This window comes from Rhinoderma darwinii, chromosome 7, assembly GCF_050947455.1.
Source record: "Rhinoderma darwinii isolate aRhiDar2 chromosome 7, aRhiDar2.hap1, whole genome shotgun sequence".
NCBI classification, from domain to species: Eukaryota; Metazoa; Chordata; class Amphibia; order Anura; family Rhinodermatidae; genus Rhinoderma; species Rhinoderma darwinii.
In genome coordinates this window covers 32,416,520-32,443,722 of record NC_134693.1, presented here as the reverse complement: position 1 = coordinate 32,443,722, position 27,203 = coordinate 32,416,520, and the positions used below count along the sequence as shown (strand labels likewise).

At 38.5% G+C, this 27,203-nt stretch overlaps 1 protein-coding gene across 1 annotated transcript in view; it reads left to right on the top strand.

Moving 5' to 3' along the window:
• CACNA1E (calcium voltage-gated channel subunit alpha1 E) overlaps positions 1-27,203 on the top strand; it is a 468,864-nt gene that overhangs the window by 417,667 nt on the left and 23,994 nt on the right. The window contains exons 28-38 of the mRNA XM_075833132.1: positions 1,091-1,187; positions 3,027-3,187; positions 4,581-4,718; positions 4,813-5,014; positions 6,669-6,833; positions 7,874-7,984; positions 8,112-8,195; positions 10,364-10,489; positions 11,776-11,841; positions 14,255-14,346; positions 15,850-16,015. Of these exons, the coding sequence (XP_075689247.1) occupies positions 1,091-1,187; positions 3,027-3,187; positions 4,581-4,718; positions 4,813-5,014; positions 6,669-6,833; positions 7,874-7,984; positions 8,112-8,195; positions 10,364-10,489; positions 11,776-11,841; positions 14,255-14,346; positions 15,850-16,015 (1,408 nt within the window). The remainder of the gene's footprint in view (positions 1-1,090; positions 1,188-3,026; positions 3,188-4,580; positions 4,719-4,812; positions 5,015-6,668; positions 6,834-7,873; positions 7,985-8,111; positions 8,196-10,363; positions 10,490-11,775; positions 11,842-14,254; positions 14,347-15,849; positions 16,016-27,203) is intronic.

Genomic DNA, 27,203 nt, shown 5'->3' with positions numbered 1-27,203 from the left:
CTTTATATAGTGCCACACAGTCCCCCTTGAAGATTGCCACAATCCCCCCTAGTAGACACAGACCCCTTATAATTGCCACACTCCCCCTGTAGATAGTGCCACACACCCTCCCTGTAGATAGCTCTACACCCCCCTCCCTGTAGGTAGCGCCATTGGGGCTCCCTCTAGAAGCGGAATCCCCAGCCAGAGTATTGCCGAAGCTCTTGCCGGGAATTCTTCTCTTGAAGGAGCCCCTGACGTCACTGTCCATATATGGATAGTGACATCAGGGGCTACCTCTAGGAGCGGAATCCCCTGCCAGAACGTTCTGACCAAGCATTATGCTCCAGAAGGAGCCCCTGATGTCCCTGTCCATATATGGACAGGAACATTAGGGGCTCCCTCTAGGAGCGGAATACCCGGCCAGAGTGTTGGCAACGTTCTGGCCGGGGATTCTTTTCTAGGAGCAGTGAATGGCAGAGCAGGAAGCAGATAGTTTCCTACACTGGCATAATATTCAAATGTATCTGCATCCTGAGGATGCAGACACAATTGATTATGGCAGTTGCCATGACACGTCCGGAACAGTAATTTTCCGGGACAGTTTCTGTAAATTCAGGACAGTCCCGGCAAATTCTGGACTGTTGACAACTATTCCCATCCCCCCCGGCTCCCCCCCTTACTTCCCTCCTAGTTGCACCCGGAGCACATGCCATGCCCCCCCCCCAGCTACGCCCCTGTATCACATACTACAACTTGTTCCACAAAAAACAATCCCTCATACAGCTATGTCGATGGAAAAATTTAAAAGTTATGGCTTTTGGGGGACGGAAAGGAAAACCGAAAATTAAAAATCGAAAAATGGTTCGTCATCAAGGGGTTAAAGCAGAGCAAAGCCTACAGGTTTTTCTCTGTATTATATCCAAACAATAGTACATTTCATGCTGCTTGTCCTTTCTGTGTAACAGGAGCAATGTAGACTTTGTCATTGCATTGTGTCTGATGTCGATGTTTCTGGCAGTCATCATGTTTGGATTTATCATGTGAGAGGAGAACTGATTTAATTCTTTACTTTCCATTGTTTGTAATTTACTTGTGGTGTATCTCTTAGGACTAACAAAGGCCGGGACATCAAAACAATTAAGTCTCTGCGTGTTCTCCGAGTGCTGCGTCCGCTCAAAACCATCAAGCGTCTCCCAAAGCTGAAGGTAAAAAGATAGAGAGCTATCACAACAAAAGGATTTGAGGAATTACTTATCAAAGTCTTACAGCTTCAAAGCCAGGCCACAGCTTGTGCCCTAGGATAGATTACTTTAAATGGGAATCTTTTCCAGTGATCAGCGTGCCACAGTATCTGTGCTTGAAAAGTAGACTGGCATACTTTAAATCCTGTAGGCACAGGAAGCTATTATCAGGACTGTAGGTGACCCCTTTTATGGTGGCTTGTACATTATCTGTTTTTTTTTATATGAATCTGGAATTGATACACAGTATACTGTATGATAAATAAAAATAAGGAAAAAACTTTAAAGAGTGACCGTCTTTAAAAAATGGTCAAAAATCAATAATACAAAGCTAGATAAGCTTTTTTTTTAAATATATCTTATTACAAAAAAATGCCTCTTTCGCTACTTATCAATTGCCTTTTTCCCCTTCCCCTTCCCTAATGCAATGAGCACTCAGTTTTAATTCACTGGTAAAATCTGTCTTCAGTGAGGCAGTGATGATGATGGATTATTAGCCTCAGCGAGAGATCAGGTTACAGCTTCTCCCCTTAGATGTCTATGTAGGGGAGGGGAGGAGGTTGCTGCTGCAGAGAGACAGAGGCAGAGAGACACACAGAGACACTGCTGCTTCTAGTAAGTGTTCTGCTACCACATCACAGTGCTGGTTTGACAGAAACACTGCTCATTACTGCTGTGTAACGCCATTCAGGGAAAACTGACAATTAGATCATTTAATGGCCAGAAACAATGTTATTACTCATTTGAACACACACATGACAACTTATTTTGAGAATTCAACTAAATCAACAATTACTCGTTAAGTCTTATCTCAATTACCTAAGATTACATCTAATTTATAGTCTGTAAATAGCCATTCCAGGGAAGGAGAGGCTGACTTTTGAGTTTCTCAAGTTGATTATTTGCAGGAAGTTTAGAGAATTGTCTGGGCTTGACCAACTTGCCTTAGCTGCTGCAACAGTTAGAAATGACCTATTGACATCTATGGGGGGAGTGTTGTGGGCATGCTTATCACTTATTATCAGTGGTGGGGTCCTGGGTTATTAGCCTACAGCTTTATAATAGAGTTTTTACCTTTCATTGTAATCCTGCACTGTTATAATAATGAGATGACTGCTGACACTATATATATATATATATATATATATATATATATATATATATATATATATGTATACATTCAAATGAGGCTATACTAGACAAGGCTAGCTGTGACACAACTGGAGATATCACCAGTTGAAAACACAGTCAGGAATGGAAGCTGTATACTATATGATCACGCTGTGTTGCTGGGCTGGGAAGAGGAGAACTATATGATGCTGAGTGGACAGCGTCATACAGAAAACATTACACCGCCCAGAGTGAAAAGAAAGAGACACCTCCTATTTGGCTATTAGAGCCAAATTAGAATATTTAGAAATTATGCAAATAAACGTTTTTGAAAAAAATATTACACTGTAGTTATCAGCATCATAGCGCCTATTAGATAGGAGATAGGGAATTATTAAACTAGTGATAGATCCTCTTTAATGGACCATGTCATCAGGTCTCCAAAGTCACTATGTCTGTCGAGGCAGCCAGATTGATTGTCACACAGCTTTCTAAGAAATAGATCAAAATAAGAAAAGGCTAAATACAGCATTTAAAACGTGACATCAGAGAAGACAACTGAAGGGCTTATTTTCTGTATTTTGTATCTATATTAGTTTACAATCGCATATAATATCTACACTTTAGTGGTGCTTATTATGAGCTTTCTTTTACTATTGCATGAGAAAACTGAATGTGTGATCTTCTCCCCAGGCAGTGTTTGATTGTGTGGTTAACTCTTTGAAGAATGTCTTTAATATCCTCATCGTGTACAAACTCTTCATGTTTATATTCGCCGTCATCGCTGTTCAACTCTTCAAGGGCAAGTTCTTCTATTGCACAGACAGCTCAAAGGATACCGAGAAAGAATGCATGTACGTCTTGAGAATTAATGTGTCTCTAGGGGTATGTTCCTCGTCTTCAATGCAACTAGTAATGCACCAGGAAATTCATATACATAATTCTAACATTAATGGATCATTCTATTACTGTCTGTCTACTGCACATCATGACAAGGGCAGAGCATAGACAGTATTCATGTTGCAAAGTTAAACACAGGAGTGGAGCCAAAGATTACATTTTTATAGTCATAAGTAACAGATCTGTACTTAACCTTATGGAAAATCAGGCTTCTAGATGTTACATGCTTGCTAATAGGTAACCAGGTATAAAAACTACATACAGTAGTTACAAATATGGATGAGCCTAGAAATATAATTTCAATTTGATTTGCAATATATATTTAATAATAACTTATCAGCATGAGGGCTAATGCCCATGGAAAGGTCTCACACACGGACCCTGTAGGCAGCACACAGAGTACCTTGGCACTACGTGTGCCGCCATATGGTGCCTCCACGCGGCACCATATTCTCTCCCAGTAGTAATGATCGTGGGAGAGATTACCTCTGTAATAAGACATGTAATGGATCATGGCACAATTTATAAAATCGGAGACAGACAGAGGTACGGTATGATAACATGGCAGACTATGGGCGCTGTATTATGAATCTACAGTATATGAATCTGCAGTATAGTCATATGTATGGGCTTAAAGAAAAATAGAAATCTAATGGAATAAAATATAAAAGTCATATTTCTATTTCTATAAAGCTATATTAACATATGAATATATAAATGATCCACTGTTAAAAATGGTAAAGTTATGGGTAGTGGTCTGTCAGGAGTATAAGTAGCCTCTGATAGACAACCTCTAGTATACAGTTATATAAATAGAGTCTTTAGATATGCAGGGAGCTTAAAAATGGTGTGTAGAAGGATGAAATTGTGGTTTTACACAATGGTGACTGATGTGGAATGTAATAAAAAGCAGTGGATCCTTCTTTCCAACATAGATTTGCTGTGGCAAGAAGGGTCACAATGTCTTATTACTTCTTTGGTCTGAACCAAGGATCCTTAGCAAGGATTTGTTGGGCTTTGCTGCAGGGAAACCACAAGTTATGGCCATCAAGGTTTCTTCTCAGGGTTACAGATGGAATAACAAGCAGTGTGGCAGTAGCCAGAAGACAGGTCAGAATCTGGAGACAGTAATGTATATTGAAAGATGTCTAGAAATGTGGTCACTAGCAGAAGTTCACATTCATGAATGATAAGATGCATGAACCACAGGCAAGGATAATGGTGGTCCAAAGAAGTAGAAAAGATATATATAAAGACGTTACAAAACGAAAAAAAAAAAAAAAGACTAGTTCTCTATAGTATATACAAGTGAATACATGACAACTGCTTATGTTTTTTCTCCTTTAGAGGAAGCTATATAGACCACGAGAAAAACAAGATGGAAGTAAAACGGAGAGAGTGGAAGAGACATGATTTCCACTATGACAACATTATATGGGCACTGCTTACACTCTTCACTGTGTCCACAGGGGAGGGTTGGCCTCAGTGAGTATTTTTCATAAAAAGCTCATTATGAATATTCCACGCTGATGAGGAACCACACTTCTAAGGGATATGTTTTCTTCCTTTTTGTCACTAGAGTTCTGCAGCATTCTGTGGATGTGACTGAAGAAGATCGGGGCCCAATTCGTAGCAACCGCATGGAGATGTCCATTTTCTATGTTGTCTACTTTGTAGTCTTCCCTTTCTTTTTCGTCAATATATTTGTGGCTCTTATTATCATCACTTTTCAGGAACAAGGAGATAAGATGATGGAGGAATGTCGGCTTGAAAAGAACGAGGTGAGATTTATCTAGTTTACATTATTAGCCCATGTGTTTTTAGAGCTGATTTCTACAACAAAACTTAATTTTTACAGATTTATTTTAAAAGTTCTTTATGTTTCCAAAAATACAGAGGCGTTAAGGGATTAGAATACTAATCCTTTATTCTAATTAATGTCATTTCATAATTCAAAAAGGACTGAAACCCCATGGTAATACAACATGGAAAGTTTTCAACTCAGAGCTACGTATAAGCGCTTCTATATCTCTACAAAAAATATTTTGAAGAAATCTCATGAGTATTAAACAAGTGGATGTATAGATATATTTACATATTGTAATTAGAAATAATAGAATCATTTCACCATGTTTGAGATTTGCAGTAAATTAGTGAAGAGAATTTTTGGTATCAGATTTATTTCTTTTCTTTATATATACATTTAGGTTGCTATTTTGTGATACATTTGTATTGCTTAAATACATAGACCTTTCCCTGTTATGCACTTTATTGCAGTGTTGCCTATAACCAGAAGCCCAACCAGATGTTGCCACTCCCATAGTCAACTGATTGACCGGACTATATTAATTGGAATTTCATCAATGACTTTTGATTTTGTCTTATAGCCAAAATATCAAGAGTTTTATTATATCGTTTTTAAAACTGGATATATTTTCCATAGTATAATATCCTTCAAAGTAGTTTTTTTTTAAGTCTACTTGGAATAATAACTTTGATATTGTAAGATCCTTAATGGAGCACTCTGAGCAAGACTGATAAACTTTGTTATGCCTGAGGAGGAGGTGCATGACACAGGGATACAAAGTGCACCAAAGAGTGATTTACTGTGTCATGCATCTCCACCACCCCCACAGATACGTCACTAAGGCATAATGCATTAAATAAGTTTTGCCTTACAGGGGATGTCCAGGTGTAGAAAAACATGGCTGCTTTCTTCCAAAAACAGCGCAACACCTGTCCACAAGTGTGGTATTGCAGCTCACCACCATTTACTTCAATGGAGCTGAGCTTCACTACAATCCCTAGTCAGGTATGGTGCTGTTTTTGGATATTGGAATTAGAAGTTATTAGTGAAAGGTTATTTGCAAAAAAAATAAAAAATAAAAATTGTCTGCTTATTAAACCTTTTATTTTACAGCTAAATGTAAAAAAAAAAGTGATGTATACCGTACTATGTTACTGTTCGCGTCATCTTTGACTTCCGTACGATTTTTGTGCCATCAGTTGGCATGAGTTACATTCCTTTCCGGGAATGTTTTACCTATGAAAAAATAAATGTAACCTGATTAATCACATTAAAGTCAATGGGATCTGTTAGACGTTTTGATCCATTAATAATAGATCCTTCATGGATCCTTCAGAAATTGAACCCTTGACGCTAGTGTAAGCAGAACAAATCTGGTTGAATAATCGATATTTAAAGAAAATCCATAGGCCTGACTGGCCAAAAGCTCTTGTCGGTATAATTATATAATTAGATACATTGTGGACCAAAAGATGCATTTGAGGGCATTGAAGATATCACAGATGCTATGTAAGTCATATTGTAGTGATGTACTTAACGCTATGGCTTCTGTATAGACTGTTGAATAAAACTAAATGAGTAAATAAATTATTTCTGTATGTTGATAAATGTGTGACCTTGTTTCGTAGAGAGCCTGTATAGACTTTGCTATAAGTGCCAAGCCTCTCACCCGCTACATGCCACAGAATCGACACACCTTCCAGTACCGCGTTTGGCATTTTGTAGTCTCTCCATCATTTGAATACACCATCATGGCTATGATTGCCCTAAACACTGTGGTGCTTATGATGAAGGTAAGAATAGGAATGTGATTATATGTTAACCTCATACGTGTGATGACGTGTCTAGTCCTTCCATAGCAGTAATAGAAGGCTCATTATCATTTACTCTTCTTTCCAAAAATATATGTATATGAAAAGTAATCACACATTCCCTTCTACCTGACTCAGCTGTCTCAGCTTGTATATTTGCATATGCTAATCTCTCCCGGAGGATGCTGTCACATAGAAACGGCAAATATTGCCCTACTTAATACGTTTTGAAGGGGTACAGCCAATTATTTCCAAAAACCAAAAACTTGGTTCTTAACACAGATCTAGCATTACTTTTTCCTTTTTCACATATAATTCTTAAAATTTTTATGCAGTCTTATTCAAAATCTCAGATAGTACATTGTAATTTTATGGGTGTAACAACTAAGGTAGCAACCATGGTAGCTGGGGGGCATCAGTTGAGGCGCATTTACTGATCATATTTCACTATGAAGTGGGAAAGTAGAAGGGTCAGTAAAAATTTGAATGCAGATTGCTAGGAGACAAAAAGTAGTGCAGAAACTCTACTTCTACTGAAATTGGTCCTGGGTGGGGACTTCTGAGTTTTGCTATTGGGGGTCCCATGCTTTCTTGTAAGATCCTGTGATGAGCTGAAGTGCCATGGTTTCTTTAATGTGCTGATTTCTGGGGCTAAAACTTACACTGAAAAAGACTAAGGGATATTGGTGTACAGTAAACGTAACTTTTGCAGCCAGTGCCAGTCAGCTGCTGCCAAGGCAAGTAAAATCATGTGATGTTTCAAAAGAGGCATAAATGCACACGACAAGAACATACTTGTGCCTCTGTACAAATCACCACATATTTGGATACACAATATACTTCAATGGGGGCGTTTACAGATTTTTGAGCCAAAAGTTGATCAAAAATGCAGCAGTTCATAAGGATACTAATGAGCAGATACAATGGTGATTGGTGACATAAATTGAGAAATTCATATATATAGTGCACCACTAGACCACCTAAACATGCCTCTCAAAATGTGTTTTCTCTATTTCTTTCAGTATTACTCAGCTCCATATACATACGAACTTGCATTAAAATATTTGAACATTGCCTTTACTATGCTATTTTCTCTGGAGTGCATCCTGAAAATCATTGCCTTTGGATTCTTGGTATGTATTGTCTCTTAAATTGGGTTCTCGTCCACATGATACAAGGCTTGTTGTATCAACTGAGAGTTATATTTTAGATTTATTCAGCAATTTAATGTAATGCAAGATGATTTCTATTTTCTCGCAGAACTATTTCAGAGACACCTGGAATATATTTGACTTTATTACAGTAATTGGCAGCATCACAGAGATTATTCTTACGGACAGTAAGGTGAGTAATGACTGATATCTTCTAGTATTATCTATAGTTTGATGCTACATGTATTGTTAAAATGAACAGTAATCTACAATGCTGGTTGGCTAATTGTAGGTTTGTTTATAGAGCTCCAAGTAAATTTAGACCACATGTACAAAGTAAATCTGTGTGCATGGAGTCTATATAGAGCTTGTGTGTATTAAAGGAGTGCTTCTATGATAAAATACCTCCGTGACAGCAGGTCCTGGGTGTCTCTGTCACACAGGATCCACCGGTTGTCGATCACATCTAAATTCATGACCCGCTGACCTGACGGATTTGGGTTTGAGCATATAATATAGATTCTATGTATCCAGGATACATAGAAGCTGTATCTCAAAAAGTTAACATTTATTTTTAATTTAAAAAAAACTAATTTTTTTATTTTTTTAAATGCCATGATACATTGTTATATTAAAAAAAAAAAAGTGTTCAAAAGTTTACATAGCCTTTAAGTTTTACCATGCAACCTTTATTTTTTTTCAAGATACACTACAATGTGAGTCCTCTGACGCGGTTTCCACGTAAAAATCAGCCCCAAAAAAACTCAGTGTGAAATTGCCATTAATGTTCCATCTGGGGTTAAATGGCGGCTGAAAATGACAATGTGTTGTAAACCTAAAAGAAATCCTTTTTACTGATAAAGTTGAATGTTATTTAATTCTACAATTAAGTGCAATTAATTAACCGTCTTCTTAGCTACAATAAAGAGCACTCGTGTGTAAGAGATGAATCCGAGTAATATAGACATTAGATCTTTATTGTTTGATGCTAATTTTCCATCCCCAGGAGCTGATTAATAAACAGAGTTTTAATTAATAGCCACTCTTACTAACACCTTCAAGTGTGTGCTCAGCAGCCCGTGCCTTTCTGTCACTCGGTTTACGAAACAGTAAAAAACTAAATATCACCTCCAGATATAGGTCCTCGAGATGTCGTTATGTGTCAAGTTATTAAAAATTTCATTTTCTGAGAGGGTTGGGTGACCACCATTATGGCCACTATTATAACTCCTACAAGTGTCGTTATGCAGCTTTCCCAGACAAATCTTTTTATTTAGACAACTGTATTACAGAGCCATAATCTAATGCCCATAGCCTGCTATTGGCCAATACTGTACCTTAATGTGCCTCTGATTTTATATGCAGACTCAAATATTCCATTGTATGCCATTTGGTAGAAGAATGCTTCTAGAGGAGAATACGGTGCCTCAGGGAGACACCATATGGCGGCACATAGATTGTTTATGGGTCAGTAATATGGATACCATGTGCTGCTGTACAAGCTCCATGCGTGCAGCAATGGTATGTACATGAACCCTTAGACTAAATTCACACACTGCGTAAAATGTACACTGGGAATTATTCTGAAAGTCTGCACCAAAATCCATGGCATAATCTGCATTATGTGGATGCCCCCAGATTTCACCCATTGCAACAGATAGGGCATGCTTCTAATTTGAAAATTCATAGTATGCTCTGAATTCATTGAAGATTATTTTATGCTGATTGGGAATAACGTTTGTTAGGCTTCTTTCACACTAGCGTTACTATACGTTCACCTCTCTTCCATCAGATGAGGAGAGGATCGATACATTAAATGGAAAGCAACGGTTCTGTTAGAATTACCATTGATTTCAATGGTAATTCTTTTGTGTCCATTGCTTTCCGTTTGTCTCCTATCACTAGGATTTTTTTTGAACGGAAACAAAAGTTCTGCAGACTGCACTTTTGTTTCTGTTCAAAAAAAATGGAAACCTAGCGAACGAAAGCAAGTGGAAGGCAACTGATACAAAATAATTACCATTGAAATCAATGGTAATTCTAACGGAACCGTTGCTTTCCGTTTAATGTATCGATCCTCTCCCCCTCTGACGGACGAGAGGTAAACTGATAGTAACGCTAGTGTGAACTTAGCCTTAAAGCCCTATTAACGTACATTCTGCTGTACATTGTTGTTTATGAAGATCTACATACAAATTACACTATGTGTGAACCCAGCCTCATATAAAGACACATCTTTCCTCTACAATGTACATGTCCAGAATGATGTAGGAAGCAGTTAATAATTGGCCAATTATATACTGATTAATAAACAGATTATCTTATGCATAAAGAAAATGTCTTTATTTTTGACCCATCTAGTTGGTGAACACAAGCAGCTTCAATATGAGTTTCCTGAAGCTTTTCCGAGCTGCGCGACTTATTAAGCTTCTCCGTCAGGGTTACACAATCCGAATATTATTATGGACTTTTGTGCAGTCTTTCAAGGTAATAAATAATATTTTTTCTTAAATTGTTAAATGTGCATAATAACTTTGTATCTCTTTAAGTATATTATGTGATTTATTTTGATTGTCTAACACTAACATCTCATCATTTAGGATTTAGTAATAGGATTTTTTACTTACAATTGTTCTTGTCAATTTGGACTCCAGGTGGATAATGTTTCTCCAGAATGTTCTTCTTTGCCCTGGGTCCAGATTCCTCATGGGCAGGTTCATGACCTACTTAAATAGTATTTATCTCCATCCTGTTGCTGGTCAGCACCTTTCTCTTTTCGCTTTAATTCCTCAAGGCATAATTGTATTTAGCAATAGACTAGGCCCTCCCCTAATACTTTCAAAATATCTACTATTTCACCAAGGGAACTTGAGGACTACAACTCATTGACCACTTATAATTTAGGAATCATTGCACTTTAGAAGATAAGACGATAAAGCTTAATTTATAATTGTGACTGTGAAATGTAAAGTGTGATAGCTAAAGCTATAAAACAAAGACTGACCAAAGAAAATAATACAATTACTTTGTGTTGTGAGGGATATTCGATGAGTCACACTGCATGTGTGAGAATTTTCTTTTCAAATCACATAAACCTGGAATCTCCGTTTCCTCCTGTCCTCACACTATGTGGTTTCTCACCGTTATTCTCATGTCAACATTTTCTAAAAATCGGTGTAATTGATGTCATGTATTATTATGCTAACAGTCTACTTATGCTAACAGTCTACTGTGGGTCAATTTTCTTTTTCAAGTTCACAATCAAAATTGTGAACAGTCTGTAAGGGCTCTTTCAGACAAGCATGTATCTTGTCCGTGTGCCGGCCGTTAAAACAACGGCACCACACGGACTCATGTATTTCAACGGGGCCGTTCACACGACCGTTGTTTCAACGGAGCGTGTAAAAGGTCTGTGAAAAAATAGGACATGTCCTATTTTCCTGCGTGTCACGCATCCCTCCATAAACTCTAGTCTATGGGGAATCTGTGACAACGCGTTCCGCACAGGTGCACCTTGGACGTGAAAAACTGTTTTTCGTGTCCGAATTTAGCTACGCTCATCTAAATGTAGCCTAACAGCAGAAGTATAAAAAGCATACTATACTCAGGGGGTGCAGAGGAAGCAGTCATTTTTGGGCCCTTGCATTGTGCACATAAGACACCAGTATTGTAAATGGCACATGAGCTTCAAGTTCCGCCTCTGACTTTACTATAGAGTAATCTTAACCATGTTCATGTTAATATACGGTAATCATTTTATGTCTTCTCTTCAGGCTCTTCCCTATGTTTGTCTCTTGATTGCAATGCTGTTCTTCATCTATGCTATTATCGGGATGCAGGTGAGTTTATTATCCAGTCTCACGTCCTTTTTAAGCCTCATGCACATGATCTTATTACAGGTTTATGTTGTAATATATAATACGGAACCCTCAGAAATCTGTGTGCCTATATTGTACCTCCGGGTGCCTTTGATTTTGTATGTAAGTTTCTTTTCTTATGGATTAATACAGAATCCGTGAGAAAAAACTGTAGCATGTACCATTGCATGCAGTATTACGAAGGTATTCATTGCTTCTAGGGCAGAATATGATGCCATATGGAAGCACTATACAGTCCAGAGTGCTGTGTCTTGGTAATATGAAACTAAAGCGACACTATGTGCCGCTGTACAGGCTTTGCCATGTGGATGAGACCTTAAAGCCTATGTATACCTTTAAAGACAATTTTATTTTTTTTCTGTTTCTATATGTCTTTATTAAAGTGTAGCTAAACGTTTGACAAACTTCTGACAGGTCATAGTGACATGTCAGAAGATTATATTGGTGGGGGTCCGAGCACTGAGACCACCACCAATCACTAGAACGAAGAAGCTGAAGCACTTTCAATAGAAAGTCTATGAGCCCGTACTCCGATACATCGGCTTTCCGGAAAAAGCCGAACAGACGCAAACGGCTGAGCGCTCACACGGGCGCTTCAGCTGCTTCGTTCTAGCGATTGGTGGGGGTCTCAGTGACATGTCAGAAGTTTGTCAAACGTTTAGCTACACTTCAAACAGTTGAGACATCAGAAAATCTATATGAACAGTTCTACTCGCAGGTAGAAGTATATTATTAAAGTCTCAAATAATAATTACATAGTTACTTCCTATGAGTTTTAACATTTTTAAAAAATGTAAATCAAAATAATATGGATAATAAAAGAAAGATAAATAAAAGAGATGTTGCGAAGAACATATACAGGTCATCATAAAGAAAAAAGGATTTGTCCTTGCATACAACAGACAATGTGTGAACATCCACTAGAAAGTGTGTTACAGCATATACAGTGTTATTCCAGCACATCCAATCTTTACAGAACCGGTCATGTCTTAAACATATTCATATTGATCATTTGTATTGACTTTTTTAATGATGTCTGTGATGGTCGGGACGTTACATGTTTTCCATCTGAACGCTACAGCTGATGTGGCAGATATTAAAATATGACATATTACAATTTGGAATTGTTTGGGAATAACATCAATCCCAAGCCGTAGTAACCTAATTTCCGGCGTGAGGTTTATATTTTGAGTTGTAATCTCAATTAATAGTGCGCTAATTGATTGCCAGAAGGTTAATAATAAAGGACATTCCCAAAATATGCGAAGTATATGTCCTAAATAGTTATAACTTCTCCAACATTGAGGGAATGCATTACCGTATATTCTGGAAAGTTTATATGGTGTGAGATATCATCTATAGTATATTTTATAATATAATTCTTGATGATTAGTACAAGAAAAAGACTTAAAGGGGTTTTCCCATCAGGAACATTTGATATGATCAATCCACAGGATATGTCATAAATGTCAGATAGATGCGGGTCCCACCTCTGGGACCCGCACCTATCTCTATAATGGGGTCTCCTAAACCATGTTCTTCCTTTTTCTGCTCCCGCTGCCTCCCGGCCACTTCCTGACTATATGGTTGGGACTTACGAAAACAGCGTAGCTCGCTGAGCTACGCTGTTTCAGTAACTCCCATAGTAGTGAAATGCAGTTCCGGAAGCAGCGTAGCATGCGAGCTACGCTGTTTCCATAACTACTATTCAGTTCTATGGGACTTACGGAAACAGCATAGCTCAGCGTGCTACGGTTTTTCTTTGGTCGGAAATCACACGAGTCAGCCGGAGCGCAGAGAGGGAGAACGGGGTTTAGGGGGCCCCGTTCTAGAAGTAGGTGCGGGTCTCAGAGGTGAGACCTGCATCTATCTGACATTTATGACATATCCTGCGGATATGTCATAAATGTCCCTGATGGGAAAACCCCTTTAAGAGAGATAGAGAATTCTCCTAACAACTGGTCTCTAAAAAAATTGTCTGTTCAGATCTCTATGCCATTTAGATATATGTGTTTGTGTCGGAGACACGCAGGACCCGCTATCACTGAATTTGTCAGTCTCGCTGACCTGACGGATTCAGGTTTCAGCACACGATTCAACTGCTTTGTATACAGGATACATAGCAGCTGTATCTGAAATACTAAAACATATTTTTAATAAAAATACGTTACAAAGTTACCCAAAACAGTCTCACACTATTTTATTTAAAAAAAAATAATAATAATAATTTTCAATGGTTTCTATAGCCTTTAAGTGAAATGCATTCCTTGTTATAGATTACAACTTTTCACAGGCTGCAACCTACAACCTCATTATAAAGTTTATCTGATTACAAGTTACGACTGATAAATAGTTATGAGTCTTGTGTACTTAGGTGTTTGGAAACATCCGTCTAGAAGAGGACAGCCATATCAACAGACACAACAACTTCAGGAGTTTCCTCAGTTCCCTTATGCTGCTCTTCAGGTTAGTATTGCTAGAATTTTACATGAGATTATTGTTGTTACTATTTCTTTGATTTGACATTGTAAAATAAAAATAGCCACTAAACTTATTGGAACAGAAAAAAATCGGACGCAAAATTCCTTTCAGATTTTGAAATGCAAGCATTTTTATATGCTTTTTTTTTACACTTTTATTAGATGTATTTTGACGCATTTATTTTTCTAGTTGGACTTATGAATTTAGTAAATGCAAACTCCGTGGGTGTTTTTTTGCTAACGAAGTGTGTCGAAAACCGTGTCATTTTTACCACCTTCCATTAATTTGAATGGAGGTTCAGAATCGGAAACTGCTCCAAGATAGGGCAAGCTTCTTTTTTCCGCAAGTGGACAAAAACCGCCCCAGAAAAAAATTTCTTTAACTGGAGGGAGAATTGAGGAATTTTTGGTACTTATTCCAATGCAGTTTCCACGTCAAAATCAGTGCCAAAAAACGTTGTGTGATCTGGGTCTTAATTGTCGCATTGCCGGAAAAAATGGCTCAAACTGGAGGGAGGATTGGGGCATTTTTTGGCATTGATTCCAATGCAGTTTCCATGTCAAAATCAGTGACTAAAAAACGTTGTGTGAACTGGATCTTAACTGTCGCATTGGGTAAAACAGAATATACCGATTTCAAGTCGGAGGGGGGAACACTCTTTAAAGCAATGTTGGGATTCATAAAGTGCCCATCTTCTATTAAAGTAGTTTTCTGTGTAAATTCTATTAACTATCCAGTGCTATTTTAAGGGTATGTATAAAGTTGGTTATCTGACACTACGCTGGAAGGAAGCAATCCTCAGAATACAAATCTACACTTATACGTGTATACATATACACCTACTGACGGGATTCAGGACACAAAAATGATGGTGTACATAATTGACACTACTTATCTTCTGCTGATCCTCAGTAACAGTATGTATTATAGACCAGTGCAGCATTGACAATTCTGCAGGCTTCAAAACTGAAATCTCCCAGCATTCCTTGCTAGATAAACGTCTGCACAGAGCTTGCTCTGTGGTTTTGCATTCTAGGAAGATAATTCCTTATACCAGGCACCGTGTAATGTGACAAAGGAGAAAAAACGAAGCCTCCCACTGTTCTGACTGACTGTTTCCAATAACAACCAGCAGAATTGTGAATGCAGTTCTGGAATATCATACAGCCTGTAACTAAGGATCAGTCAAGATAAGTAATGCAATGTATTTACAAAGTTACAAAACTTTTTATATCTGTATATAAAGTGTAATATGGTGTTCAAAAGTGAACAAAATCCCCTTGACTAAATCACCATAGAAACAGATACTAGAAATTATCCATGTGCTCCAATATTCACTTTAGTTTCTTCTTCATCACCTCAACTTCTGGAGAAAGAATGCACAGAGAAGTGGAGGATGGTAAATGAATAATAGTAAATGAATATAGTTGGCTGACACTGATTTCAGAAACCTGTATTTAACGCTGTTAACTGTTATTTTGATGGTAGGAGTGCCACAGGTGAAGCCTGGCAGGAGATCATGTTATCATGCCTTGGCGATAAGGGCTGCGAACCAGACACTAGTGCGCTCTCCGGACACAATGAGAATGAACGTTGTGGGACTGACTTGGCATATGTCTACTTTGTTTCCTTTATCTTCTTTTGCTCCTTTCTGGTAAGTCTCCTCTGTTATATTTTATCCATCGGGGGTAGCTGTAGGGGGTGCAGAGGTAGGACTCATACCCGGACCCTGAAGCCTGAGCAGTCCATCTGCCATAGGTGTAGAGCCATGATAAGGATTTTGCATTGGAGCCCAGAAGTTCCAAGTTGCAATTGTGGTTTCCATTGTTTAACATCAGGTTTTATTTACTTAACTTTTCCTTTTTTGCAAAAAATGTTTTTCATTTTTTCCAGTTTGTAGATGGTTCTGTATAAGTGTTTATAGATTGTCTTGTATTCTTTTCAGTAAAAAAATGTAAATAAGACGTAGCCAATATAAATTAATACAGTCCATCAAGAGCCATTACAAAATAGGTAATAACCGATCCATCATATACGTCATTACTCTTGTAAAAGATGTAAGCAATGACACCAGTGTGAACAGGACCCAAGTTGTTTTTTGTTATGTCATTTTTAGTTCATTGTTGAAGCCCTCCTCATGTTTGACTACAATAGACCCTGCTCTTCCACTTCTCCTAACAGGGGCCCAAAAAGTAGTGATATAGAGAGTTGATTCCACACATTGTAAAGAGGTTTGATAGCTACCAATGTGTAAGAGTGCAATGAAGTCACTGGTTGCGTTCTTTCCCTGATTAACAAAGTAGTGTCTCTGCAGGGTCCAAAAAAAACATTTGGACTTCTTCCTTATTCATGAAGAGGAACTAATTTGATAGTCAGGGAAAATGGTTTTTAGCCTTATTTTTCTCCAAGTTGCAGGCAGGCACAAGGACAGCTAAGGCAGTTCTCCGTTATGAGGATCCTATAGGCAAATCTTTTGAGTGATATAAGACTTTAAAGGGGTTATCTGGATTATTAAAATTGATGACCTATCCTTAGGATAGGTTATCAATATTAGATCGTTAGGGGTCCAACTGTCAGCACCTCCACCAATCAGCTGTTTAAAGGGGCTGCAGCGCGGAGAGGAGAACCATGTGAAAAATGAAGGGGCCGCAGCACCTTCAAACAGCTGATCAGCAGGGGTGTCGACAGTTGGACCCTTACCACTCTAATATTGATAGACTATCCTAAGGATAGGCCATCAATTTTAATAACCCGGATAACATCTTTAATTGCAGTCCCTATATACTGAGTAGTTATATTTCTAGGTAGAATTTTGCATCCGTAAGTGAAGAGACCAAATAATGAACCATCCTATAATTTAAAATGTCTATAATAACCTTTTAAATACAAGCACTTCTTGTATTTGATTCTCCAAATTGACAATTAAAACTTTCAGGATTCATAAAATGATTTGCAAAACTTTAGCTATTACTAGACATGGGGAAATTGGTTTGACAACTTTAAGTGCAAATTGAATACCAGAAACACTAATTTGGCTAGTCAATTGGTTTATTTCTAAGTATATTTCAGGACCTTAACAAGTTGAAACCACTTACTAACTAATGCATACAGGCCTTCATGCCACCACTGGACCCCACCTAACCCCCTATCTCAACAATCTACTAGGAGAGGTTACCACATAAGCTTGTTGGCATCTCCACTGCCCTCTCCACTGAATTATGGGAGTTGCGGAGACAGCCAACGACTCCCTTAGACTACAACAAGGAGATACGTGTGCATGACCACTTCTCCACCTTGGAGATAAGTGTATGCAGTACTCATATAAAGAGCTCCCTTGCACCCTTCGGACAACCGGTTCCCCAATCTGGCCTGGGCAGTGAGGGTGGGTGTCTATGGGAATGTGCCCTAAAATCCTTCCCTGAAGGAGCATGACCATCATTGATGTGCACATAGCTGCAGGCATTAATATGTGTCTTGCATTTAACTATGTTTTGTAACCCAGATAACTTATAGTTATCCAAACTAATGTCACTAACCCATCAGTGAACAGTGAAGTGGAAAACAAACCCTTCTTGGCATAAATTCCATATAATTACATATGCTCTATATTATTCATGCTTTGGTAGAGAAAGCGGCACCTCCAGATAGGGAGGCAGCTGTTAAGGTTTTCTAGTGACAGGTACAATTTCCTAAATACTTTACGCTCCATTGTATGTTTATCTAAAATTATATTCAGCGTAAGGCCTGTAGTTCACAACCAATGACATTTGAAAGTGTCTGATAATGGTAATCCTGTTATTGCATTAGTTCTGTTTTGCAGCTATCTTTAAAAGTGTTTGACAGCCAAATGCAAATTACGGGCCCATTTTGTTTAGCACTTAAAGGAAGTACAGTGGCTCTTGTTAGGTTATTCACATGCCTATTGCTTCTTTCAGATAATATGTACTTACATTTTGTCAGACATTAACACCTAAGTTAAGCGAGACCTTGTGCCTCTTAAATTGAATGTGTCATCAAAACATGACCTACAGATGTAGCCATCTTTTACTTGATAATGATAACTTGCTGCAGCGTGATATGACACAACAAAAGTGATTGAAAAAGTTAAGATAAGAGATCTAGCCATTTATTTAATGCGTTAAAAGTCAAGGTACAGACGGCTACATATGTATTGTTTAAATCAAATTTTTATGTTAAACATATTTTTTAAGAATTTTGGGTGATTTTTATTTTCTTTGTCATTATCTATATTTAAAAATTGGCCTAAAATCTTGGAGTTCTCACTCTGGCCACTGAGCCTCACAATAGACTGACACTTCCTGTTCTGTAGTGATCACTTCTCAGCAGTCATCTCATTATCTTCACAGGCAGGATTACAATAAAAGGTAACACCTCTATATAGATAACATAGGATCCACCATTGACAATAGGTGATGGACACAGCTCCCCTCCTCCTCCCTGCACAATTACCTCTGCACAGGTCGCAGAGCATGTCTAGAAAACTCTCCCTTAGAAGTCATAGGGTCCCCTCCTGTTCACAGGTTCCTATGGTCCATGTGACTGCTCTAAAGCATATCTATAAATGTTGTTAACAGCAGCTCAGGCAAGATGGCTGCCCCCATAATCATGTACAAAAAATAGAATAAAAAAATATACAATCAAAAAATAAAAACAGATCAGAAAAAAATATTAGGTTTCACTATCTGGTTTTAATTATGAAAAATATATTTTCTTTTAAGCGCTAAATGCACATACAATATATTGACTTTAAAATCTACTGCTATATTGAATGTGGTTTTTTTTTGTTTTGTGCTTTGATATAAACACATGCTATAAATAACATGTACTCAACAAGTGGTGGGTTAGCACTAGTATAAACTCTGAGTGACTTAAAAGGGTTGTTGGAGATTGAGAAAATTGGCTGCTTTGTTCCAAATAAAGTGCCACGCTTGTCCATGGGATATGTGTGATATTGCAGCTCATCCCTATTTACTTCAATAGTACTGAGCTGTAATACCACTCGCAGCCCATAGACAGGAGTGGCATTGTTTCTGGAACAAAGCAGCCATGTCTTTGTATCTCATAGTGCTCCTTTAAATTGCATCTGTCACCAGATAACAGATTTTTTTAAGAATGAACAGCTAATAGAAACTCATATAGGCGTTTTAAAGAAATCATACATTTTATTTAATAATGTCGTAAAAAATAGTGTAGTACCGTGTTAACCAGAAACAATATGCAATGTTAAATACTTTTGTGTCAAAAAAGACAAAAGTATAGAAGGTATGATACCTTTATTGGCTAACCATCAAAGTTCTATATGCAGCTTTCAGAGCACAGAGGCTCCTTCTTCAGGCAGTTTACAAATGAATGTCTTTGAAAAAAGCACAACATTTAGATGTTACACAAAGACAATTAGTACATGAAGTGATACATAATTAACCCCTTAAGGACGCAGCCTAGTTTGGGCCTTAAGGCTCAGAGCCCATTTTTCAAATCTGACATATTTCACTTTATGTGGTAATAACGTCGGAATGCTGAAACCTACCCAAGCGATTCTGAGATTGTTTTCTCGTGACACATTGGGCTTCATGTTCGTGGTAAAATTTGGTCGATATATTCAGTGTTTATTGGTGAAAAATTGCCAAATTTTGAGAAAATTTTGAAAAAATTGCATTTTTCTGAATTTAAATGCATCTGCTTGTAAAACAGACGGTTATACCACCCAAAATAGTTACTAGTTCACATTTCCCATATGTCTACTTTGGATTGGCATCGTTGTTTGAACATTCTTTTATTTTTCTTGGACGTTACAAGGCTTAGAACATAAACAGCAATTTCTCATATTTTTAAGAAAATTTCAAATGCCTTTTTTTTAAGGTACCTCTTGAGTTCTGAAGTGGCTTTGTGGGGCCTATGTATTAGAAACCCTGATAAAACACCCCATTTTAAAAACTAGACCCCTCAAAGTATTCAAAACAGCATTTAGAAAGTTTTTTAACCCTTCAGGCATTTCACAGGAATTAAAGCAAAGTGGAGGTGAAATTTGCAAATTTCATTTTTCTTGCTGAATTTCAATTTTATTCATTTTTTTTTCTGTAACACAGAAGGTTTTACCAGAGAAACACTACTAAATATGTATTGTCCAGATTCTGCAGTTTTTAGAAATGTCCCACATGTGGCCCTACTGCGCTCGTGGACTAAAACACAAGCCCTAGAAGCAAAGAAGCACCTAGTGCATTTTGAGTCCACTTTTTTATTACAATATATTTTAGGCAGCATGCCGGGTTTGGAGAGGTGTTGAGGTGCCAAAACAGTAGGAATCCCCCAATAGTGACCCCATTTTGGAAACTACACCCCTCGAGGAATTCATTTATGGTTGTTGTTACCATTTTGACCGCACAGTTTTTTCACAGCACATATTTGAATTGGGCTGTGAAATGAAAAAAATGTCATTTTTTCCAATAAAATGTCATTTGTGATCAAAATTTCTTATTTTCACAGGGAACAAAATACCCCATTTGGTTGCCCAATTTGTCCTTAGTGTGGCAATACCCCATTTGTGGTGATAAACTGCCGTTTGGGCCCATGGGAGGGCTCAGAAGGAAAGGAGCGCTATATGTTTGTTGGAGTCCAGATTTTGCTGGATTGGTTTTCGGGTGCCATGTCGCATTTGCAGAGCCTCAGGGGTATCAAAGCAATGGAAACCCACCAAAAGTGACCCCATTTTGGAAACTACACCCCTCAAGGAATTCATTTATGGTTGTTGTTAGCATTTTGAGCACACAGTTTTTTCACAGCACCTATTTCAATTGGGCTGTGACATTAAAAAAATAAAAAATTACATCTTATTGGAAAACATTTCATCAAAATTTCTTATTTTCACAGGGAACAAAATGCTCAATTTTGTTGCCCAATTTCTCCTGAGTGCAGCAATACCCCATTTGTGGCAATAAACTGCCGTTTGGGCCCATGGGAGGCCTCAGAAGGGAAGGAGCGCTGTGTGTTCTTTGGAGTACAGATTTTGCTGGTTTGGTTTTCGGGTGCCATGTCGCATTTGCAGAGCCCCAGAGGTATCAAAGCAATGGAAACCCACCAGAAGTGACCCCATTTTGGAAACTACACCCCTCAAGGAAATCATTTATGGGTAATGTGACCATTTAGACCACATAGTTTCTTCACAGAACTTATTTGAATTGGGCTGGGAATTAAAAATATATATATTTTTTCCAATAATATGTCATTTTAGCTCAAAAATTCTTATTTTCACAAGAAATAAAATACTCAATTTTGTTGCCCAATTTGTCCTGAGTGCGGCAATACCCTATTTGTGGTGATAAACTGCCGTTTGGGCCCATGGGAGGGCTCAGAAGGAAAGGACCACCATTTGGCCTACTGGGGATTTTCTAGTGCGAAGTCATGTATGCAGAAGCACCTGAGGTACCAGTACAGTTGAAACTCGCAAGAAGTGACCCTGTTTTAATAACTACACCCTTAAGGCATTCATCTAGAGGTGTAGTGAGCATTTTGACCGGAGACCTACACCCCATAAACTGTAATGTGGGTTCTCCCGGGTATGGCAATACCCTACATGTGGCTGTTATCAGCTGCCTGGACACACAGCAGGGCTCAGAGGGGAAAGACGAGGGGGGATAAGCTGTGCGGAGTGCATCAGGGTAAGTAAAATTGGGGTAAATTATAAACCAAGGGATGTATGATACATTTTAAAACACTCTTTCATACAGAGCTCTGGTTATTCGGGACACGTGTCACATTGATATATTGTGTCATCCCTTATCGCCCTCTTATAGCAGACTTTGCACCTCTATTGACTATTTCCCTTCTTGCCAGTTTGGGGAACTTCTCCTGGAAAGTGTTGCCCTGGTACGATGCGTGTGGGCTCGCTTCCAGAAGTACTGGGTGCCCCCCCTTCTTGGTCCCTAAAGATTAGGTTCTTGATAATCACCTCAGGAAAGTTCCCGTCTGGCCTGCACATCGATGCAGCACGTACGCATTGTACAAAGCCATCTGTATGATGTGCACGGCCAGCTTCTTATACCACACCGCATGGCGCTGTAGGGCTTCAGGATTTGATCTGACAAGTCCATCCCTCCCATGTACCTATTGTAGTCCAGGATGCAGTTTGTTTTGGGGGTGGCCTTTCCTTCATATATCCTAAACCTGTAGGTATACCCTGATGCACTCTCACAGCTTATACATCTTCACGCCATACCTTGCCCTCTTACCCGGCAGGTACTCGCGGAATTGAACCCTCCCTTTAAAATGTACCAGGGACTCATCAATAGAAATACACTTCTCGGGGGTGTATGCTTGGGAAAACCGGGCACTGGAACGGTCTAATAGGGGTCTCCGTTTATACAAACGGTCAAAACTGGGGTCATCTCGGGGTGGGCACGGCTCATTATCAGTATAATGTGAGAAGCGAAGTATTGCCTCATTTGTTTTTTTTTTTTAGGTTCCAGTTCAGTTCTGAAGTTGCTTTGAGGGGCCCATATATTAGAAACCCCTATCAAACACCCCATTTTAGAAACTAGACCCCTCAAAGTATTCATAACAGCATTTAGAAAGTTTATGAACCCTTTAGGTGTTTCACAGAAATTTAGAGCAAAGTAGAGGTGAAGTTTACATATTTTTTTTTGTCAGAAAATCCTCTTTATACCATTTTTTTTTTATAACACAAAAGGATTTATCAGAGAAACGCAACTTAATACGTATTGCCCAGATTCTGCCGTTTAGAGAAATATCCCACATGTGGCCCTCGGGCGGTAATGGACTGAAGCACCGGCCTCCGAAGCAAAGGAGCACCTAGTGGATTTTGAGCCCTCTTTTTTATTAGGCACCATGTCCGGTTTGAAGAGGTCTGGTGGTGCCAAAACATTGGGAACCCCCCAAAAGTGACCCCAATTTGGAAACTAGACCCCTTAAGGAATGCATTGTAGTTTTCTTGGGGTGCATGCGACTTTTTGATCAGTTTTTATTCTATTTTTAGGTGGCGTGGTGACTAAAAAACAGTCATTCTACTATTGTTTTTTTATTCTTTTTTTTCTACAGCGTTCACCGTGCGCTATAAATGACATATATTTACTTTATTCTGCGGGGCGATACGATTACGGCGATACCAGATGTTTATAGTTTTTTTGGAGGATGTACAGGAGAACGTGCCAGTGATTTTATAGTCCTGCTGAGTGTTTCCTTGCAACAGTAGAAAATGCAAGACCTGTACCAACATCTTGTCATCAAACACCATCCACATACCAAACACGCAGCAGGACTATAAAATCACTGGCACGTTCTCCTGTACATCCTCCAATGTAGTGTACATGATCCTGTGTACAAGGTGCATCAATAAAGGAATCTACATTGGTGAAACCATACAAAAACTACAAACCAGGATGAACCTTCACAGACATACAATAAAACAGGAGGTGGATACACCCGTGGGAAAACACTTCTCTGTACCTGATCACAGTTTGGCAGATTTAAAAGTCCTAATACTAAAGGGTAATTTTAAAAACAACACAGAGAGTAAAATTTGGGAATTCAAGCTGATGATAAAATTCCAGTCATTGATACAAGGCCTCAATCTAACACCTGGATTTATGAGCCACTACATGAACACAAGTCACATCCCCCATCAGACTGACTCCAGATGCCTTAACTCCTAAGTCATCACCCCTATAGCCTCAGTTTTATGCCCCCCCCCCCACCGGCTTATCTTAATGATGTATCACCTCATGTACTAATTGTCTTTGTGTAACATCTGAATGTTGTGCTTTTTTCGAAGACATTCATTTGTAAACTGCCTGAAGAAGGAGCCTCTGTGCTCTGAAAGCTGCATATAGAACTTTTATGGTTAGCCATTAAAGGTATCATACCTTCTATACTTTTGTCTTTTTTGACACAAAAGTATTTAACATTGCATTCAATAATGTCAGCACATATATTTCTCAGAATATATAGCATACAGTATGTTGTCATTGCTCGTAACTATAAGGTACAAGGAATTAGGAGGAAACAAAAAACAGAGACACGGAGCCACCTTGAATTTTGGAAAACATAACACTAAACAAAACTGATACACTGTGTTATGACCAGTGCAGGGCCCGAGGGGCGGTGCATGACACAGGGGGTTCTCTCTTTCATGTACTTTAAATCACTGGGTCATGCTCCGCCTCGTCAAAACCTGAACTTAGTATAACATAGTGTATCAGTTTTTAGACACCCGAGAATTAACCCCAAATATACCAGTGGTCCAAGTGACTGATTGATTAAACCAAAAAAGAGAAGAAAAGGTCACGACCATGTACTTGAAAAAAATAAAAAAAATCCTTTATTAATGTCAATTAGACACATACAAGCAGACAAAACAAGACAAGATTAAAAAAAAATAGCATAACCCTCGCAGGATAAAAGATGGAATCAGAACACTAAAAACAGCGGAACACCCAGATAGTACTCCGGTCACTGGATCGCCCAAAGTGCTAAAGTGCATGCATAATAAGTCTTTAAACTGGTGAAAGGTATAACACATTTGCACAGATTGGTATATAAGCATATATAAATGTAAGTACAATCGAACAATCAAGTCTAAGCAACAATATACCTACACCAGCAAAGTACGGGAATAGCCGGGAGATCGAGACCGGGGGTCTGCTGCTGAACCTGATGCGTGTTTCACAGATGCTTCGTCAGGGATTGATGTCCAACACACCCATGGAGCCTTAAATAGTCCCTCCTCACAAGTAGTTTCATGTGAAGCATAAACTGATAATGAGTGATTGCCATTTCCCATAGGGTGGCCCTGTGTTCGGCAGCAGTCATCAATGACAGCCGCCGACACACCCTGAAAGCCCACGATAGCTTCCTATCGTATATCACCATAATATGGATCCCCTCCTCTCGTGTACACCCCCAACAGCCGAGCCATGCAGGGCTGGACAGCAACCGTCGCTCTGACTGCTTTTTTACTATCTTCAGCACTTCGGACAGCAACCGCTGTTCCTGTGCTGCACTGCTGCCTGGCAACGTGACGCTTTGGCTTAGTATGCACCAGCGTATCCAGTTTTTTACTACTTTTTCTGCACTTTTTTGTGCTGGTTTTTTTAAACTAATAAAGTGGGTAGATTTAGGTCTGATACTCCTGTATCTTCTCCTATTTTTTCCGCTCCCGGTGTTTGCCCTTAGCCGTCGTGCCACGTGGGACGGGTGAGTGATTACTCGCTTCCCGCCCGCCCTGCGTGGCTCGGCTTTTGGGGGTGTACACGAGAGGAGGGGATCCATACTATGGTGATATACGATAGGACGCTATCGAGGGCTGGCAGGGTGTGTCGGCGGCTGTCATTGATGACCGCTGCCGAACACAGGTCCACCTTTGGGAAACGGCAATCACTCATTATCAGTTTATGCTTCACATGAAACTACTTGTGAGGAGGGACTATTTAGGGCTCCATGGGTGTGTTGGACAACAATCCCTGACGAAACATCTGCGAAACGTGTGTTGGGTTCAGCAGCGGATCCCCGTTCTCGATCTCCCGGCTATTCCCATACTTTGCAGGTGTAGGTATATTGTTGCTTAGACTTGATTGTTCTATTGTACTTACATTTATATATGCTTATATACCAATCTGTGTAAATATGTTATACTTACATTTATATATGCTTATATACCAATCTGTGCAAATGTGTTATACTTTTCACCAGTTTAAAATCTTACTATGCATGCACTTTAGCACTTTGGGCGATCCAGTGACCGGAGTACTATCTTGGTGTTCCGCTGTTTTAAAGTTCTGATTCCATCTTTTATCCTGCGAGGGTTATGCTATTTTTATCTTGTCTAGTTTTGTATGCTTGTATGTGTCTAATTGACATTAATAAAGGATTTTTTTGTAATTTTTCAAGTACATGGTCGTGACCTTTTCTTCTCTTTTTTGGTTTGATAGTGTATCAGTTTTGTCCAAAGTTTATTTTTTAAATATAGATTAAATATTTGCTGTGATTAATCATTAGTATTAAAGATTAGGATCTCATTCAGAAATTTCTGAAATAAAATTGGAAAAAAGTTAACAATAAAATGGGCTAAATTAATATGTCTGAAGCCTTTTCATGTTTGATACTAATTAGGCCTCTAAGGTTTATGCCAGCAGTTTTTGTTAACTGAAGGGTCCTTATCTCATTTTATTACATTGGGGGATGACAGACAGCTGTCTGGAAACATTTGTCCTAGTTAAATAATATTTGCCAAAAACAGAACACATTCAAATGTTCAATTATTTAATAAGGGATCAAGGAAGCTCACATCTGTGAAATAATTAAAGCTTCATTAAATATGGATTTCAACAGACAATAAATATTGCATATTAACTATTGTTGAAAGGAAGAAATGCGGTTACACACATTACAGCTCTTTATGTTGTCCTGAAAATACATAATGTTATCAATGAACTATACTTGACAGTCAGATAGATGATAGATAGATAGATAGATAGATAGATAGATAGATAGATAGATAGATAGATAGATAGATAGATGATAGATAGATAGATAGATAGATAGATAGATAGATAGATAGATAGATAGTATTTCCGCATTTTTGTGTCCTCTTTAATATGATACCGATTATTTCCGAATTTTTGTGTCTTCTTTAATATGGTGCCGATTAGATTGCAAAATAAGAGTGCATGCAGTAAAGTACATGTAGTACAGATAGCGAGCAGTAAAGTACATGTAGTACAGATAGAGAGCAGTATAGCACATGTAGCACAGGTAGAGAGCAGTACAGTACATGTAGCACAGGTAGAGAGCAGTATAGTACATGTAGCACA